At 62.2% G+C, this 18,443-nt stretch overlaps 1 protein-coding gene and 1 long non-coding RNA gene across 2 annotated transcripts; one reads left to right on the forward strand and one right to left on the reverse strand.

Moving 5' to 3' along the window:
- Positions 1–2,002: 2,002 nt before the first annotated feature.
- LOC140600045 (uncharacterized) lies at positions 2,003–10,566 on the reverse strand. Its single transcript, XR_012003267.1, has 2 exons — positions 10,461–10,566; positions 2,003–2,362 (listed from the first exon to the last, which is right to left on the reverse strand). It is a non-coding gene; the product is annotated as an uncharacterized lncRNA (long non-coding RNA).
- Positions 10,567–10,573: 7 nt separating this feature from the next.
- Positions 10,574–18,234, forward strand: TMEM18 (transmembrane protein 18). The gene is made up of 5 exons (XM_026009196.2): positions 10,574–10,730; positions 12,221–12,341; positions 13,711–13,765; positions 16,176–16,269; positions 16,354–18,234. The coding sequence occupies exons 1-5, from the start codon at positions 10,674–10,676 to the stop codon at positions 16,441–16,443; spliced, it is 417 nt and encodes a 138-aa protein (XP_025864981.1). The 5' UTR covers positions 10,574–10,673; the 3' UTR covers positions 16,444–18,234.
- Positions 18,235–18,443: the final 209 nt, after the last annotated feature.

The following is an 18,443-nucleotide window of genomic DNA, read 5'->3' on the forward strand; positions in this document are numbered from 1 at the left end:
CTTCAGGACCCGGGACTTCTGAAGACCTCCGCGGTGGGGGCCACGCGGCACGAAGACGACGTGCCGTTGACAAGCCGCTGAAGCCCACAGATGCTGGAGGAGCTCCTCACCTGCCCCCGACCGCCCGGGAGCGTCAGATGGGGGACGTGCTCCGGGAGGGGCGCTGGACGTGGCCTGGGCAGGTGCGTGGGGACGAGCCAGCAAGGCCTGTGGGTCTCCGTCCTCCGTGTGTCCCGCGCTCCTGAGGGGCCGTGAGGACACGCGCTCTGTTCCGTCGGCCCCCTGCCCCCTGCTTGGTCCCCGGGGACACGCACACCTCATCCCGCCGATGGCCTCGGAATCGCCGGGTCCGTGTCCCCTTCTAGCACGTGCTGCCACGAGGAATTGACTCTCCCACTTCCCAGGTGTGAACAGCTGAGGCCCCGAGTTCACAGAACCCATCCAGGGTCCAACAGAGGTGACAGGCCGAGTCTGCAGGAGCACGTCCGCTCACATTAGGGTGCATCTAGAGCTGAGGTTTGCCCCAAGTATTCCCCGTCCATCCCCCGCCGTTCCCTAGAACGACGTTCCCACGGTCAGGTTAGGTCACGCCACTCTCGTCTTCACCCAGGTCCCTGTGCCCACGGCCCCTCCGGGCTGGACGGCCGCCACCGGCCTGCCTCCCACCCCACGGCCGCGCTGCTGCATCAGCCCCACTTCCCAGCAAATCTTCATGTTGGGCGGCGTCTCCCCTCAACCTCACTCTTCTTCGAGACATTCTGCTGCCCCCGGTCCCCTCCGCTTCCACATGAACTTTACGTCAGTGGGTACCCTGTCACCAAGCAACAAGCACCTGCTCGGTTTAGGGAGGATTTCTCCTCTCCGTGCATCGCTTCCTGCAATCCAGGAAGCAGCGTGTCGTCCGTGCAGCTTGGCCTCCACGATGTGTGTGGCGCTGCTGGCGGGGGCCTTGTGCGTATCTGCACACGCTGTCTGCGCGTGAGGACTTCCGACGTGAGGGCTATGGCAAATGGGATTATTTATTTATTTATTTATTTATTTATTTATTTATTTATTTTAAGATTTATTTGAGAGAAAGCAGGTGGGGGGCAGAGAGAGAGGGAGAGAGGATCTCCAGCAGACTCTGCCGAGCACGGAGCCAAGGCGGGCCTTGAACCCACGACCCTGAGGTCGTGTCCTGAGCCAAATCGAGAGTTGGCCGCTTGACGGACTGAGCCCCCGGGCGCCCCAAACGCGTCCTCTCTATCACAGCTACGATAGGGAAATGCTTCTGGCTGCGTTGGGAACTCCATCTGGGGTGAAGATGGTTGCTTCCTCCTTCCGGATGGTCAGGATGAAGAACTGTCCCAGCGGGGCCGAGCCCCCTGGACCCCGCGGCACACAGCCCGCTGCCAGCATGACCTACATTATCTGCCTGCTTTGGACGTCACGGGAACGCACAGCTTTCCCGAGAATCACGTTGTGTGCAGGACCCCCAGGCTGCCCGGGGCGTCCCGTCCCGCCTGACCCGCGCCCCCTCCCCGTCTGCCGCGGACACGGGAGAGCCTCCCTTCATTCTGGCCTGGAGGCCCCGCCGAGCCGAGGGCCCCTCGCTCTGCATCACAGCCCCCGTGGAGGCGGCCTGCGCTCGCGTCGCAGACCCGCTGTCCTCCGGCAACGGCCGCCTGCCGGCCTGTCACCGACAACGCAGTCCCCGCAGCTTCCCATCGACCGGGGACGTTTCTGTGCAGCGGGGGCCGGCGCACAGGAAGACAGGAGGTCAGCGAGCGTGCAGGCCCATCAGCTGGCGCGGGGCCTCACTTCTGACCGTGTGCAAAACGGCAAGTGAGGAAGAACCTTTATAAAACTGGGATAGATACTTTCTGTGACACGCTTCCAAGTGGGAAGAACAGGAACTCTGCTAGGAAACTGGTCCCGGCAGGAGAGAAGGCCTGAGCCTCGGCACCTCCCAGAATTCTGAATTAACTTGTTTTTTACGCCAGAAAGAATTCAAAATAGATATGTAACCCCAATCCCATTTATATTCCCAATGAAGAGCAAGTATAATTAGGTGAAATAAGAAATAGTAAATATTACTCTCACGTAAATAATTGGGATTCCATAAGAGCTAAGAGAAGATTATAGAGGAGAGAGATGCTTGGTCCTCCCTGAAAATAAGTAGAGGGAGTGGGGCGTGTCTCCCGAGACACAGAGGCCCGCGGCCGGGGCGGTGCACACGGGGCAGCGTCAGCAGGTGCACACAGGGAGGGGCCGTGGTTTTCGGCTGCTGCGGTCAGCGCGTCCATAAAACGGTCCAGGGGCCTCTTCTGTAGTAGAAGCTCTTCCCAGGTGTGTGGGGGACATGCGATTGGATGGGCTGAACCTTAAAATGATGAAATTGAAGTTAGTATAAATTTATGAAGGTTAAAGGAAATGAAAACATGCTCTGGAAAGTGATATGGGACAGAGTAATTACTAAATCAAGAGAAAGAGAAGTTCTAGACTTTCTCACGTCCCTGTCACTCAGCGTTAGTCTCTCTGGGTAAAAGTAATTATTAAAACGCGCTTACGTTAGACGTGTGAGGAACGTCACATGCTAACCAATAAAGTAAAAACAGGCTGTGTCTCTCCAGCAGAAATCACACACCAAACCGATGGTTATTTAACAAGAACATTGCTTGAAACATCAAAGTCTCATTTGCAATGTAGACCAGGTATTTGAACAGTTTCATTTGAGGGAATGGTTATATGTATATATATATATATATATATATATATATATATATTTTTTTTTTTTTTTTTTTTAACAAGTGTCATTCTAGCGATGTCCCAGGATGACACCATGTCCTTCAGCCCAGGACAGAGCAAACTTGGAAGAAGTGTCTTCTGCACGAGCAAGGGAACCCGGCCTGTTGCATCCCGTCCCCTCACCTGAGCAGCGTCACTCCTTGGTTGGTTCATTCAAAGACCAAGACAGCGCTGACCGGAGCAGGAAGACCCAGGTTTATGTCTTTTAAGGAGCCGCCCACAGCCAGGGCTCACGGAGGAGCACAGTAATTTCAACAAAATGTCATTCAATTGTAATTAAAGAAAAAGAAAAACCCTAAAAACACCTAAATGTAGATTTTTTTTTGAATACTGTCTCTGTTGTTAGAACTATGATGAATTGATCCACATTTCCCTATTTAATGAGGATGTTGTCTCCCGAAATTCCAACTGTTTTATGCTGAGGATAGTGCAGGAGTCTGACCAGGTGCACAGTAAAGATCCCACCTGAGCAGGTGCACGTGGGGGAGATCCCGCCTGAGCAGTGCACCCGGGGGAGATCCTGCCTGAGCAGATGCACACGGGGAGATCCCGCCTGAGCACATGCACACGGGGAGATCCCGCCTGAGCAGGTGCACACGGGGAGATCCCTCCTGAGCAGATGCACACGGGGAGATCCCGCCTGAGCAGGTGCACACGGGGGAGATCCCGCCTGAGCAGGTGCACCCGGGGAGATCCCGCCTGAGCAGGTGCACACGGGGGAGATCCCGCCTGAGCAGGTGCACACGGGGGAGATCCCGCCTGAGCAGGTGCACACGGGGGAGATCCCGCCTGAGCAGGTGCACCCGGGGAGATCCCGCCTGAGCAGGGGCACACGGGGAGATCCCGCCTGAGCAGGTGCACACGGGGAGATCCCTCCTGAGCAGGTGCACACGGGGAGATCCTTCCTGAGCAGATGCACACGGGGAGATCCCGCCTGAGCAGGTGCACACGGGGAGATCCCGCCTGAGCAGGTGCACACGGGGAGATCCCGCCTGAGCAGGTGCACACGGGGAGATCCCGCCTGAGCAGGTGCACATGGGGGAGATCCCGCCTGAGCAGGTGCACACGGGGAGATCCCGCCTGAGCAGGTGCACATGGGGGAGATCCCGCCTGAGCAGGTGCACCCGGGGAGATCCCGCCTGAGCAGGTGCACACGGGGAGATCCCACCTGAGCAGGTGCACACGGGGGGGATCCCACCTGAGCAGATGCACACGGGGGAGATCCCGCCTGAGCAGGGGCACCGGTGGAGATGAACAGGGATCTTCATGTATCTCCCGGAATTAGCTAGACATTCGTTTCCAAATCCATCAGGGAATCAGTGAAGAGGGACTTAAGGAAGATTTCTAGTGATGACGATTGAAAGAGATGCCTGAGCGCAGATTTGAGTCTCATACGAGCACACGCCGGACGGTCCCCTGCACAGAAGCCTTTCAGCAGGGAGCTCCTCCTCGGCGGGTGCTGGTGAGCGTGGGACGGGGGGGCCATGGGTTGGCGCAGTGAGCCCGGCTCTCCTCCCCCACTGCCTGCTGCTTGCTGCGTGGACACAGGAGGCCCCCCTACAGGTCGGCTCCTGGCAGGGACCCCGTCCTGGTAGCATCGCCAGAAACTGCAGGCCTGGTCCTCACCAGGTTCCTCTGGGTCAGTCACACTGTGATGTCTTGACTCGTCACTGAAATTTCGTGTAAAACATCATTCCTGAGGACAGCACTCACTTATAGCAAAAAAGTAAAGCCATGTCGGACCCGGTGGTCTGACCATGTACCGTGGTACTGGAGTGATCCTATAGTTTATCATCCCAAACGGGGCCGTGTGAACACAAAGGAGGCTGCTATTAGTAGTTACTTCCGCGGCAGGGTGTAACCCAGCATTGTCCAGGGCGGGCCAGGACATGCAGCCGTCCTGGTCCCTCCTAACACCTGGCCTCCCAGCCGTGACACGCGCATTGATGGAAACGCGGGACCTCAGCTGCCTGCGAAGGGAGGGGACGCCCGGCGGCCTCGGGAGGCTGGGCCGTAGGCGGTGCGGGGTTGTTTCTTCCTGACCCGTGGCCCGGGCTCTGGGCTTGCGTGGAGGGACGCGGACGTGCACCCTTCCCTGCTGCCCCCCATCATCGGAGAGACGGCCGCTTCTGTGCTCACAGCCGGTGTCCTGCTGGCCTGTAGCTTTTGACTTTCACTAAAGAAAGTACCAAATCCTCACTGTAAGATTTTAAGATGATCGAGGGATGCTGAATAGGGAGATCTTAATACACAAGTAATGGAAATGAACTTCAAATTACAAATATCCAAATCAAAGGCAAATGAGAAATGTCATAGTCTGGGGCACCCGGGGGGGCTCAGCAGTTGAGCGTCTGCCTTCAGCCTGGGGCATGACTCCAGGGTCCCCGGATCGAGTCCCGCATCGGGCTCCCCGCAGGAAGCCTGCTTCTCCCTCTGCCTGTGTCTCTGCCTCCCTCTCTGGGTCTCTCATGAATAAATAAACCTTAAAAAAAAAAGGAAATATCATGGTCTTTTTAAAATCCCAAATTCAAATAGTACACTTAAAGAAATAAAGTAATGTCGACTCGTTCTTCAATGTGCAGTCCTGCTCTCTGACTTCACATCCTATCGTGCTTTCTGCTTCTCGGGCCGCGGTGTGGACGGCTGTGACCTTTGCTCCAGCTCGGATCACTCCAAGCAAAGGTCAGGTTTGTGTTACGCTCCCTGGGTGACTGCAGGGCCTCAGCGACACGCAGGGGATGGAGACGGCCTGGGGCGGGCGGGTCCCTGTGCGCAGAGCCGGGAGTCTCAGCTGCATCCTGACGCGAGACACGCGCCCGCTGCCTTGAGCTGGCAGGTCCTCCTCTCCCACCTGTGCACAGCCTCCGCCCCTAGGACAGCCCGCCGGCCTCTGGGGAGCGAACACATTTCAGCTGTTTCTACAGGTGCGTGGCTGGAGTGGGCCTGCGGGACGCGCGGAGAGAGCTCCTGGAGCGAGAACGGGGCAGGAGGGAGGCAAGACTCCTCCAGCTCTGGGAACGGAGAATGGGCGCCGGCGGCTCCGTGCTAGGCCCTGGCCTTCAAGACGTAAGTGAAGATGCAGAACCACCCGTAACCAGACTGAACGAGGAACGCGTGGCTCTCCCCCGAGGCCCCGGGGAGCCCGCCTCAGAGGCCCCGACTGTCACAGAGAAACTTGTCTCCAGGTGGCCCTCGAATCCGTGACCGACCCCGTGTCTGAACGCGCCGTTCGTTGCTCGGCTTCGTAGGGAAGCTGCCGTCACAGGAAGCGCGAGTCCCAGCATGTTTGCTTCTGCACCGGGGCCGCGAAGGGGCCGCAGACACGCTGCCGCAGGACCACGAGTGGGCAGTGTGCAGAGGGGGCCGTGAGCAAAACAAGACTGTTTTGGGGGTGTTTCTTGGTGATTGTGCGCTTTTAAGCAATAATCGAAGAGAGCTTCAATGACCACCCGGCGTCCGGGGATCTGCGAGGCTCCCGGGGGGCCTCCAGTCTCACGCTGTGGCCCGCAGTTTCTGCGAGTGGCGGCTGCAGGAGAGGCTGGCACGGGCTTGGCACGGACCACGGGTGCCAGCGCGCCGGGCGACAGGGCGCCTCCGGGTCCAGCGGGGTTGACCTTGTTTCCAAAGGGGAAGCTTCAAATGGGCCCCGTGCCCGCTGCAGGGGGCGTGGGAGCAAAGATCCACGGGCGGGTGAACTGACGTGGTGTGCAAGCTCCATAAAGCTGTAGGATTGTCTACGTGGATCGTCGTATTTCAAACATGTTAAGAAGCCTCAACTTTAAGAATGGCTCTGCCCGGCTAGAAGCAGGAGCAAAGAATGAAATTAAGGTTCTCAGGAGACTCCGAAAACCTTGTTAGGTCTATTTTATTTTCTTTATTTTTCCTGTCCCTTCTGAGTGTTTGCAGGGATATTTCTCCTAAAAGAGATCACTCGTAAGTCATACTTTATTTACCTCAGTCACTTGGTGGACCTCCCCGGGCCGTCTTGTATTTCGCTGTGGCCCCGGGGCTCTGGGCACTGCGGCCTGCACGGGCAGGTCCCAGCGGCAGCTGCGTCTTTAGGAAGAGTCTATACAACCGCGTGCATAACACAGGCGAGCTGGCCCTGAGCACTCCCCGCCGCGGCAGACACCGGAGGTCCGGCCTCGGCTCCGGGCCAGAGACACACTTGATCTTCTCAGCGCCTTGTGCGTGTGCTCCGCACGATCACGGCGGAGGGCGAGGGCGAGGGCGAGGGCGAGGGCGAGGGCGAGGGCGAGAGACGGTACAGCTGAGCACTTCTGGAGGGAAAGGACGAGGCTCCCTAAGGAACTGCCGCCGGGGCTGGCGAGGCGAGGCGGACGGCTGGCCCCGCGCGTCCCCCCAGCCATCCCACAGGTGGCATCCCACAGCCGCCCCACTCAGGGACGGCGTCAAACGCCAGTGTCCTCAGCCTTGCCGCAGCCCCCCGTGTGGCCGGGACCTGGCGTCCCCCGGCCCAAGCACACGCAGCATCCGCCAGCACAGGCGGGACGGCCTTTCCCAGGAACCCCCCAGGGGGCGGCGGCCGCCTGACTCGCAGGCCTGTCGGTGCCTGGGACGGAGGTGGCCGTCAGGCCTTTGCACGGTCACACTCCGCAGCCAAGAAACGAGAGGCGGCGTTCCCCCCAGGGGTGCGCGGGCCCCGAGCGGGTGTCACCCTAACCCCGGCACCTCCTGGCCCGCGGTGCGGGGACGGGCGCACACCAGCTCCTCCTCGCCTCACTGGGCGCGGGGACAGGGTCCGACGACCTCCGTCTCCAGGACGACCAGATAAGTCAACTGAACCCCGAATTTTCATAAACCGTTAGGTGTGTTTCCAAAGCACGGACACGACTCCGCCTCCACCCCTCAGGTCACTGTTCCTGTTCCCGCGATCCTGGGTGTCCCCCAGCCCGTCACGCGGACACACCGGGTCAGCCCCTCCGGCCTGGCGGCGGCCCAGCGCCCAGTGTGAGGCCGGCCACGCTAGCCGGTGGCCAGGGCGCAATGACCAGACGGACGTTTCCCAGGCGCCCAGTTCGTGCCAGAGGCCGGTGTGGACGGGCCTCCACGGCTGTGACACAGGATGGCAGGGCACAGAGCCCGACCTGAGGCCTCAGGCCATGCCGCAGGGACGTTCATCCCAATGTCTGCGGCCCCACGGGCTCTGTGCCCAGGACATCACCGGGGCGTGCTCCGGCCCGAGCTCTCCCAGAGCGCGGCGAACACCCGAACGTGTGAGGCCGTGGCCCAGCTCTCAACCTTGCTTCGGGGTGTGACCCACCTGGGGGCAAGGACACAATCAAAACGAGCAAGAGGCGCGAGAGCCCCAGATGCAAACGCTGCTCTCACGGGGTGGCCAGGAGCCAGGAAGCTCCGCAGAACCCCGGGGCCTTGCGGACCACGAGCCCCTCCAACCCTCCCAGGCGCGCTCCCGGGAACTCTGCGGCCTCCAGCACCCGATGGCCCGGGAACGAAGCGGAGGGGACGCCCTCCACGAACGTGTCGGTAGTGACTCAATTTTCCCAAAAGACATAACTGCTTCGTCCACGGATGAAAGGGAGGCCAAGATCTCCAGGGGTGCTCCCCTCGGGCTCCCTCGACGGCTCCCGTCACAGACCTTTTCACCGGCAGCTGCTGAGCACTCGTGGGGCTGAGAGTAGGACACGCGGGCACAGGGCTCGTGCCCCGGGAGGCCCAGGCCCAGGCACGGGGACAAACCCGCCGAAGCCCACACGCGACCTGAGCCGTGACCCACGGTCTCCAGTCCTGCGAGCGCCCAGCTGCACACCCTCCTGGAGAGCGGAAGGTGTCGCGTCAAGGGGCGCCTGGGGCTCCGGGGTGCAGCGCTGGGCTCCTGGGTCGGGTCAGGTCAGGACGTCCGGGTCCCGAGATGGGGCCCCGCGCTCAGGGGGCACCTGCCCCTCCCTCCGCCCCTCCCCTGCTCCGGGCTGCTCTCTCGCTCTCAAATAAGTAAATTGTCAAAAAAAAAAAAAAGAATATGTGAAGTGAAAATAAGATATTAAAGTTCTTGGATTTAACCCGTAAACTTTTATCATCCATAATCACAGTTTTCACAAGCTTGTCTCTAAACGACCGGCATTCTGCAACAGCGATCCACGAACTCAAAAATAACGGGTCTGGACGATCCCACGATGCTCAGAAAACATTTCTCCATCTAAAATTAAAGGACGCCCGTGAGACCTGCCAGTGCAACAGCCGCGAACACGGGGAACACTGTTGCCCACAGTCCCCAGGCCGGGCGCGTGCTGCCACCTGCTGCCGCCCGGTGAGACCGCGACTGGACCCGTCCACACCGGCTCCCCCACCGCCCTCCCCCTGGGGACATGGGCGGGACAGGAGAGCGGCCCTGGGCCCAACAGGCTGCCCCGTCCCACCTCCGGGGGCCCCGGTGCAGGGGACGCTGGACACACGGGAGCCCGGGCTTCAGTTAGGACGCGGGGGACACGTGCACACTGAAGGGATGGAGGGCGCGGGGCGGCGGGGAGCAGGGGAGGCCCCCGGAAGGAGGCAGGAGGTGCGCAGCAGGCGGGCCGGGCCACCATGGGGGTTTCTGGAGATCCCCACGGGGCGGGGGTGGGGGCGGCAGAGCGGGCGGGACCCCACTCCTGGGGCAGCCCCACAGGCTGGTCCACCCAGGGCACGGGCCTTGGGGTTGAGTTCGGGCTTGATCCTGCAGTTCAGGAACCCCACCTGCCCAAACGCCGACCCTCCGCCCTGGGGGCCTCCTCTGCCCGGTCCTCTGCCTGGACCCAGAGGGTGGGCTGTGCCCGGGGGACCCCGCCACTGAGTCTACAGGTGGCCACGCTCACCCGCCCTCACCTGCTCCTGGAACCCTGGGCCCTGACCCGCGACCTGAGGGCCCGGCTCCCACGCCCTGGACCAGGCGTCCCAGCCCACACCTCTAGGCCAGGGCAGCATCCTGGGAGCCCCCCAGCCCGCCCCCGTCCCCTGCCGCCCCCCAGCCTGCTCTCACCGGAACCCCCTGGGGCAGGACCCTCCGCACGGCACCTGTGCTCCCTGGGCAGCACTCGGACGGCCCAGGTGTACGGCGACCACAGGTACCTAACACCCAGGTGACGTGCACCCACCCCCAGGGCATGTGCCAGAATAAGGGGGTCCCTGCAGGCCCCCTGTGGCCCTAGGAGCCGGGACACTGTCCCCCGATCCCTCTGCCTCCAGGGGGTGGAGAGTTCCCCAATAACCCCCAGGGGCACGGACACAATCACTGCCCCTCGGTCCCCCGGGTGACGTCATTGCCCCTCGGTCCCCGGGGTGAGGTCACTGTCCCCCTCGATCTCTGGGGGGTGACATCACTATCCCCTCGGTCCCCCCGGGAGTGACGTCACTACTCCCTCGGTCCCCCCCGGGGTGACGTCACTGTCCCCCTCGGTCCCCCCGGGGGAGACGTCACTGCCCCCTCGGTCCCCCGGGGGTGAGGTCACCGCCCCCTCGGTCCCCCGGGTGACGTCACTGCCCCTCGGTCCCCGCCCACCCCCCCCCCCGGCCCCCCGGGCGCGGTCACGGTCCCTGGGCCCTCCGTCCCTCCGGGGTGCAGGCAGGACGCGCACCCGCCCCGGGTCAGGACGGGGGAACTGTGGACACCGACGTGCCCCCTCGTCCCGCCGGGAGGGAGCCCACCCGCGACCTACTTCCGGTGCCAGCCCCAGACGCCCCCTAAGGCCGCGGAATACCGCGAGACCTGAATCTGGTCCCACAAGCGGATATCGCGAGACGGCTGGATCCGCGCAAGCGTCGCGACAAGTGGAAATCCCGCGAGAGGCGACGCCGGAGGCGTTCCCCGTGCGAGCGGTCTGGGCGGGGACAGCGAGGCGGAGGTGGCGAGGGTGGGCCCTCCCGGAACGATGCCGTCCGCCTTCTCCGTCGGCTCCTTCCCCGTCAGCATTCCTGCCGTGCTCACGGTAACTCGCGCCTCCCTGGCGGCGCCTCGGGCGGCGGCAGTTGGGGCCACTCAGGGTTTGCCCGCTTCCGCCGTGGGCGCCAACCGCACCGGACGGCGCGTGGGGGCGGGGCTCGGTGGGCGGGGGCGCCCAGGGGCGTGGTCTTATGTGCGGTGGGCGGGGCCTGGTGGGCGGTGCGTCTAGGGGCGGGGTTTTGCGCGATGGGCGGGGCTTGGTGGGGCGGGGCTTGTGGGCGGTGGGCGGGGCGTCCCGAGGCGGGTTTGCGCGCAGGGGGCGGGCCCCCGGGATGCTGGAGGCAGTGGGCAGCCCCGCGGGGGAGTTGCTGGGCGGGGCGGCGTGAGCTCCGGAGCGGCCCTGGGGGTCCTGCACGCCCGTCCTCCGCCCGTCCCGCGGGTGCCCTCCGCACCTAGTGGGGCAGGGAGCGTGGCCAGTTGGCCCTGCGGAGGCGCGCGGGAGCGGCGGGGGCCTCCGAGAGTCCCCAGCGCTCTGCAGGACGCGGAGGCAGGGCCGGCCTGGGTAGGGCAGGCCTTGGGTGTGAGCCTGCATCAGGACGTCTGAGACTGGGGGGGCCCTGAGCACGTGGGGGGGAGCTGGGCACCTGGGGGGGGGGTCTGAGCACCTGTGGGGGAATCTGGGCACCTGTGGGGGGATCTGGGCACCTGTGGAGGAATCTGAGCTCCTGTAGGGGGGAGCTGGGCACCTGGGGGAGTCTGAACACCTGGGGAGGAATCTGGGCACCTGTGGGGGGATCTGGGCACCTGGGGAGAAATCTGGGCACCTGTGGGGGGATCTGGGCACCTGGGGGGGGATTTGGGCACCTGAGGGGGATCTGAGCACCAGGGGGGAGCTGGGCACCTGGGGGGGAAATCTGAGCACTTGGGGGGGAAAGCTAAGCACCTGGGGGGGAGCTGGGCACAGGGGGGATTTGGGCATCTAGAGGGTGAATCAGCACGTGGAGGGCAGGTGGGCATCTGGGGGTGTGGACATGCCCCCACAGAGTTGAGGAGACCCGGCATCTTGGTGCTATTTGGAAGGCTCACAGAAAGTTTGGAGAAAAGAAAATCTGGCAGACTGGGATGCCTCGGATTCCCAAAGCCTTAAGTACTTGTGTAAAGGATTCAAGGTAGTTCTTGGTAAGCCTCAGAGTCACCAAGTGCATCTCCTGACCGAGTCACTTACCGTCGTCCTCAAGTCACGGGATGATCCTTAGAAACCTTAAAAACACCATCCTGTTCCCTACGCTGACGGGGCAGGTCCACGGGCACAGACATCACGCCGGCGGTGTTCCTCTTTAAAGCCAGGGCAGAGGGTTCCTGCTGCGTCCTGCCCTTCCCTTCTCCGGCCCCCGTGTCTGCGAGGCCTGTGGGGAGGGCTCTGGACCCCTTAGCCCAGGGAACGCCGAGTAGCAAGGGACCACTGCCCTCCCTGACCCACAGACCCGGAGCCCGGCCCCCACCTGAGCTGACGATGAGATGACGTGTGTCTTACAGCAGACGGACTGGACGGAGCCGTGGCTCCTGGGGCTGGTGGTCTTCCACGTGCTGTGCCTGCTGCTCACGTGTCTCTCGTCCCAGAGGTACAAGCTGCAGGTCGGGCATTTCCTGTGCTTAGGTGAGTACGACAAACAGCTGTGCGATGCCAATCGCTGTGTGATGTGGCCAGGTGCGGGTGGGACACCTGAGGGCTGTCGGCAGGTGTGCACCTCCCCTGCCAGCGCTGATGAAGTTGTTTCCAGTCTCCCTGCGTTGCCATCAACTGCGATGAGTGCAGTGAAGGAAGAGCACCCCAGGTACCGTGGGGCGCCCTGTCCACATTGCTACAGGTAGCTGAGGTGGGCCGCGAGCATGATCCGTGCAGGGCCTGGAGGCAGGCCCCTCAAGCAGCGCGATGGCCTGATCAGAGCAGCTGACGGGCTAGCAACAGCCTGCAAACTTCAGAACTCTGTGGGTCTGTTACTGTCCAGGCAGGGGAGGGGGTGCTTTGCACACTCACAGTAATAAATAGACGCTGTTCTCCACGTGCACACACTCTGGTCGTTTCACTCTCAAACCAGCACAAGATTAACTTTACTTGGTGCAGCATAGCTTGCTACAGTTTTGCAGATGAAGCAGAGAAGTTCCCTAACCCCTGGGTTCCTCAGTGCCTGGGTGACACGGCGGAGACTCGGGGCGGCATTGGGGGCGCAGCGCTTGGCAGAGATGGCGCCGTCCCCCGCCCCACACCTTCTGAGTCCTGCCTGCCTCCCCTCACCTGGCTCTTGGGCTTTCCTCATGGGCCCCGTTGGGTCTGTTCATGGAGGCAGGAGTGGAGATTGCAAACCTGGTGTGATCTGTTCTGTGATTTGGGTCAAGGGCAGCAAGGCTCACACGTAACTTACCGAGGAATGAAAGCATCGGCGTTGAAAGCAGGTTGCCCTGTGCCGGTGTGTTAGCAGCAGCTCTGGGGCCGCCTGCCGGGCTCGGGAGGCCCTGCCAGGGAGGCTCGGGAGCATCACGGGTTGTGCCGTGGCCGCCATCCCGCTGGGCAGGGCTCAGGAGCCCAGGAGCGTGGCCTCGGGGGCTGTGCGGGCGGGAACGGGTTGCTTGGAGCTCTGGGCATCCTGCTGCCAGCGTCTCCCGACAAGGGAGCCCTGTCGGGGCAGGTAGGGGCGCAGGCGGAGTTGCACACGCGTGAGCGCTGGGTGTTCGGGCACAGGACCTGGATGCCGCCCTCTGCACCTGCTCCGCAGCTTTGGACTCAGACCACTGAGGCTTTAACGGGTCTTGACCTTTCTCGGTTTTCTTCTGTTAAATGGTTGGGGTCCATAATTTTAAAATCTTACAATTTTGATCTCATGCTTTCTGTAAAATAGAAGTTATGTTTCTCATCGAATTCCTGCTTTTATATTTACGTTAAATATATCATCACAGAAAGAACGTGTGCTTCTGTAACGTCAGCTTCGGTCATCCCAATCCTGACGTGTAGTTTCTCTCTCTTCTAGTGATTTTAGTTTATTGTGCTGAATATATCAACGAAGTAGCGGCGATGAACTGGAGGTAGGCCCCTCCCCCCCGTCGTGACTGTGGTGAGGGACCACCCTGTGGGGAGGCGTGTGCGACGGGTCACAGCGTGCAGAGCATGGGGGTCAGAGAAGCGCGGGAAGCCAGGCCGCCGGAGCCCCGCCAAGGGCCTCTGCATGGACAGGCGTAGGTTCGAGGGCCGGCTTGTCAGCTGTTCCGGGGTTTGCAGATCGGCTCACACAGTTGGTGGCTGTGGGACAGGGTTCCCGGGGCCTCTGTACAGTGGCTCTAGCTGCAGAATAAAGAAGGCAGGACCTTGGAGAGAGCTGGGTGTGCATGTGGGCAGGGCGGCGGTGGTGCCCGCGAGACCCCACGTCCTCTCGAGGCCTCGGAAACCCTGGGACGCCCTCCTGAGAGGTGGGGGCTGCCCAGGACCTGCAGCAGGTCACTGCGGGCGCCGGCATCCCCGCCCTCTGCTTGTCCTTCACCCCCGTGTTCAGCTCTCGCTGCATCCTGTGGAGGGTCAGGCCTGTGCCTACGGCTGTGCCCGTGCAGGACATGCTGTGCCCACCGGGAGGGCTTCACCCGCGACCCTCCCGCTGCATCTACACGCGGTTTTCAAACCGAGGTCCACAGGCCGTATCTGGGCCACAGTGGCTTTTATGTGGCCTGTGAGCTGGAAAGGGTTTTGGCGTTTCTAAGCCCTGAAACGTTTAACGCTCTTAAATGTAAAGAAAGAAGAAAGACTAGTTCTGTACTAAACAGGAAGCAGGTGACACCTAGACGTCTGGCCAGTCCAGGAGGTTGCGGCTCGCTGCATGCGATGCTGTGCGTGTCCCAACCGCATGGAGAGCACCTGCTCTGTCCACCCCCTGCCCACCTGCCCACGTGGGTCCTGGGGACCCGTAGAAGCCAGATGGACGAACACTTCCTCCCCTGCCACCCACCATCCTGCCCTGCACTTTCGGGGCTGCCTGTGGCCCAGCACCTCCTGCCCCGCAGCCCAACAGTCCCCCCTAAACCCCTGTCCTCAGCCCATGCGTCAGCAAGGAACCACTTCGTGGTCGGTGGGGCCCCTGGCGTCCCCCCGAGGATCCTTCGCTCTCCCTTGGGCCCGCGCCCACCTGGTAGCAGAAATGCTACGTCCATGACAGCCTGGCCTGCGTGGGGTGCGTGGTCCGTCGGTGGCCGCCGACCCCCACCTCCTTCTGTCCTGAAACCACTGGCTCATGGGTTTCCAGGGCCCCACATGCCAGTCTCCGCCCTTCTCAGGGCCACCCCGCTTCTCAGCCCTCCGCAGTTCCCCCCGTGAGCCGGGGCACCAGCCTTCCCTGTGCACCACCTCCGGGCCAGCCGCTAGGATGGTGGTACACATCCGGAGTCACCCCGGGCAGGGCTGTCCCCATGGCGCTGTGCCCAGTCTCTGTGCTCGCGGCAGCTTTGACCGCTTGGACCATGGGCCTCACTCGCCACCCTGAGGTTCCTCGGGAGGTCGTGGCCTTTGACACAGCGTGAGTGAGGCTTTCTCCATCCCGCCAGGGTTTGCCCTAGCACCCGTGACAGCAGCCACCTCCCGAGCAGTGCTCTCCTCGTGCTCTACCAGTGGCGAGCGGCTCAGCATGGCCACAGCAGTCTCTCCACGTGCAGGCCACCGTGAGCCACGTCCTGAGCCCGGGCGGCCCCTTTCAGGCACTCACGAAGTGCAGGGGCCTTTGTGCAGTCCACGCCCAAGTCCACGCCCGAGTCCACACCCGAGTCCATGCCCGAGTCCACGCCCAAGTCCACACCCGAGTCCACGCCCGAGTCCACGCCCGAGTCCATGCCTGAGTCCACGCCGTCCCTGCTTCCTTTCTTTCCGGTCGATCCCGACACGTGTGCCCTGACCGTCATGATCCGGCCCTTCCCTGACGCCTGGCCCCTCTGCCGCTGTCCCTTCCTGAGTGACGGTTCTGCGTGTTACCGTGTGGCCGCAGGGGGACCCTGGGTGCAGCCGGGCCTGCCTGTGGCGGGTCGAATTCCCCGGTGCCCTGAGCCTCCCCGGGTGTGAAAACGACGTGTGGGCGAGTGTTCCGCAGGCGGGGTGCCCACCCTGTGCCCGGCTCGGCCTGGTCCTGTCTGTGGCCCGCAGGGGCCCACAGAGCTGTGACGGGAGTAGCGCGTTCCGGGGGTCAGTTCGCCGTTACCCAGGGTGCACGAGTGTGTCCCTTGCCCAGCACGCCCTTGGGTTGATTGTGGTGCTCCCGGTGCCCCCGGCGTCCTGCCCTGTTCCCTGTGGGGCCACCAGCCCGTGTCCCGAGGGGGTCATGGGGCAGCAGCGCAGAGCCAGGGGGAGCCGTGGGCGGGTCATTTGGGGGCAGGCAGGAGCGCTCCAGGAGCCGCACGTCGCAGGGTGTCCTACCAACACCGGTTCTCATGCCAAGTAATTTTTCATTTTTTCCTGAAACAGGTTATTTTCAAAATACCAGTATTTTGATTCGCGGGGAATGTTCATCTCTATCGTGTTCTCAGCACCGCTGCTGCTCAACGCCATGATCATCGTGGTACGTGTTTTGCAGCCTTCCGGCCTCTAGCTCCGTTCTGTGTGTTTGCTGCTTCTAAACACGTCTCAAAATGATTGTTTTCAGATTCTGTGGGTCCGCAAGACTTTGAACGTGATGACTGACCTGAAAACCCTGCAGGAGAAGAGAAGAGAAAGGAAAAGGAAAGAAGAGTGACGCTGGGACGCGGGTGTGGGTGTTCCTAGGGGCCTCCCTCCTCGGCGTTGTCCTTGGAGCTCGCGTGTGCGTCCTGGGGCCGCCTCGTCGGGCCCACCCCTGCCCCTCATCGTGGTGCCGCCTCACCCAGCACACGCGGAAATCATCCTGAAAATAAACGCTGACGTCCATGTGGGTGTCTGTCGAACCTGGGTCTGTTGGGACTTTCCAAGTGTATGAACCCGTGGTGTCTGCGGAGCGCTTCCGAGTCCCTCGTCGTTCGTGTCCTCTGTGTGAGCGGAGTAACTATGAAGCGTCTGCAGCGTAAAACCTTCAACAGGTGACGGGCCGCGCTGTCGTGCGTAGGCACCGTCACCCGTGTGGCCTGCACGCGGCACATGGCAAAGTCGGTGACGTTCTGGGCCATCCTGGGGGCCGGAGCCCAGGGGGTGCCAGGCAGCCCCCGTGCTGGGGTGACGTGGCCCAGAACCTGCTCCGAGCCGCGATGGGGAAGCCCGGGCCAGAGGACCCTACTCGAGATGCCGGGAGTCGGGTCCTGAGGACGTGCGCGCTTCTGAGCACAGGGGACCCAGGCCCAGGAGACGAGGCTTCGTGAGCGTCCCGCTGCCCGCCCTGGACGGGAAGGTCATGGCTCCCTCGGGCCCTCGCAGCAGTTGCAGGAGCTACGGTAGGAAGGCCTCGAGGTCAGGGTTCCCCGGAGAGCGCGTGGGTGGCCCGTGGAGCTAGTGAGGATGCGCAGCCACGTGTACAGGTGCCAGCGACGGCTCGGCTGTTGGAACAGGTAGATCCTTCTACCCAGTAGCCAGGTTACGTTCCTTCCACGCGGATCTGCTGTGACTCTGCGGTGCCGCTTCCAGGCTCCCGCCCGGCATGGGACCCGCTGGGGCCCCGGGAGTAGATCCAGGGGCTGGAAGTGCACTGTCCCGAACAGCATCTGCCGCGCTCGGGGGGTTTGACGACAGCCTTTGGGAACAACCGTCTAAATGTCAAAGATGTTTCCTCCTAAGTGAGACCTATTCTTCAGATTTCAAATAAACCGACGGCGTGAAGCCCCTGCAGGCGGCGCTCTGGAAGACGTTGCAGTTCGGTCCCGAGATGCAGGTGATGTTTCCGTGGACCCCCGGGTTTGAGCCGAGGAACTGTCTCCGGAGTTCTGACCTCACTCCCCCGAGCCCAGGGGACCTTCCAGGTGGATCCTGCGCGCTTTACCCTGACCCGTGCCGGTTCCTGCCTGACGTCTTGTCTTTGTATCGAACGTAAAAATGATGCGGAAGCAGCGTCCTGCGTTGGGCCAGGTTTCCAGTCTGCGGGGCATGGACATGCCCGTGGGCCCCGGGCTCCCGCGGCCTGGCAGGTGGGCAGAGGGCAGGCCAGGACACGGCGGCCTGCGTCCGGGTGTGAGCTCCCCCGCGTGGCAGCTCCGTGAGCGTGGCCTCTTCGGCCTCCACGTGTGTGTGGGATGTTGAGGGGACACTTGTACTTCGTCTTCACACGGAAAAACTCTTTTTTTGATTATCTAGTATGTGCCTGCTTGGTGGCTTGAATTGCGGCGTTAGCACGGGTCTTCTGTGCCCAGGAAGGTCCGGCACGTCAGCTGGGCGGGCGCTGCGGGGTTGAGGCCTGTGTGCCGTGACGGGTCCCCCTCGCTCTCGCGTGAAGCAGGCGTTCAAGGACACGTTCACGAACAAAGACGAGAAGAGGAGATTTGTGACGAGAATATGTTTTGCGTATTCCAAATCTGACACCTTCAGTTTTTTGATTGTTGTGAAATAAAATGTATGTTTAATAATACGTGGCTTTTCCTCCTGAAATGTTTGCTTTGACGTTTCTGTGCAGGAAGCGGGGGCTCCCAGGACGTGGCTCCGCATCCAGCCCCTGGGACCGAGCACTACAAACCCAGAAAGTCAGACGGTCCGCGTGGAGCACGAGCAGCACGGCACCCGCGTGGGCCGACGGTGACCGCGGTGAGGACGTGCTACACGGGCTCACCCGTCCCAAAA

The sequence above is a fragment of the Vulpes vulpes genome, chromosome 8 (assembly GCF_048418805.1).
Source record: "Vulpes vulpes isolate BD-2025 chromosome 8, VulVul3, whole genome shotgun sequence".
Classification (NCBI taxonomy): domain Eukaryota; kingdom Metazoa; phylum Chordata; class Mammalia; order Carnivora; family Canidae; genus Vulpes; species Vulpes vulpes.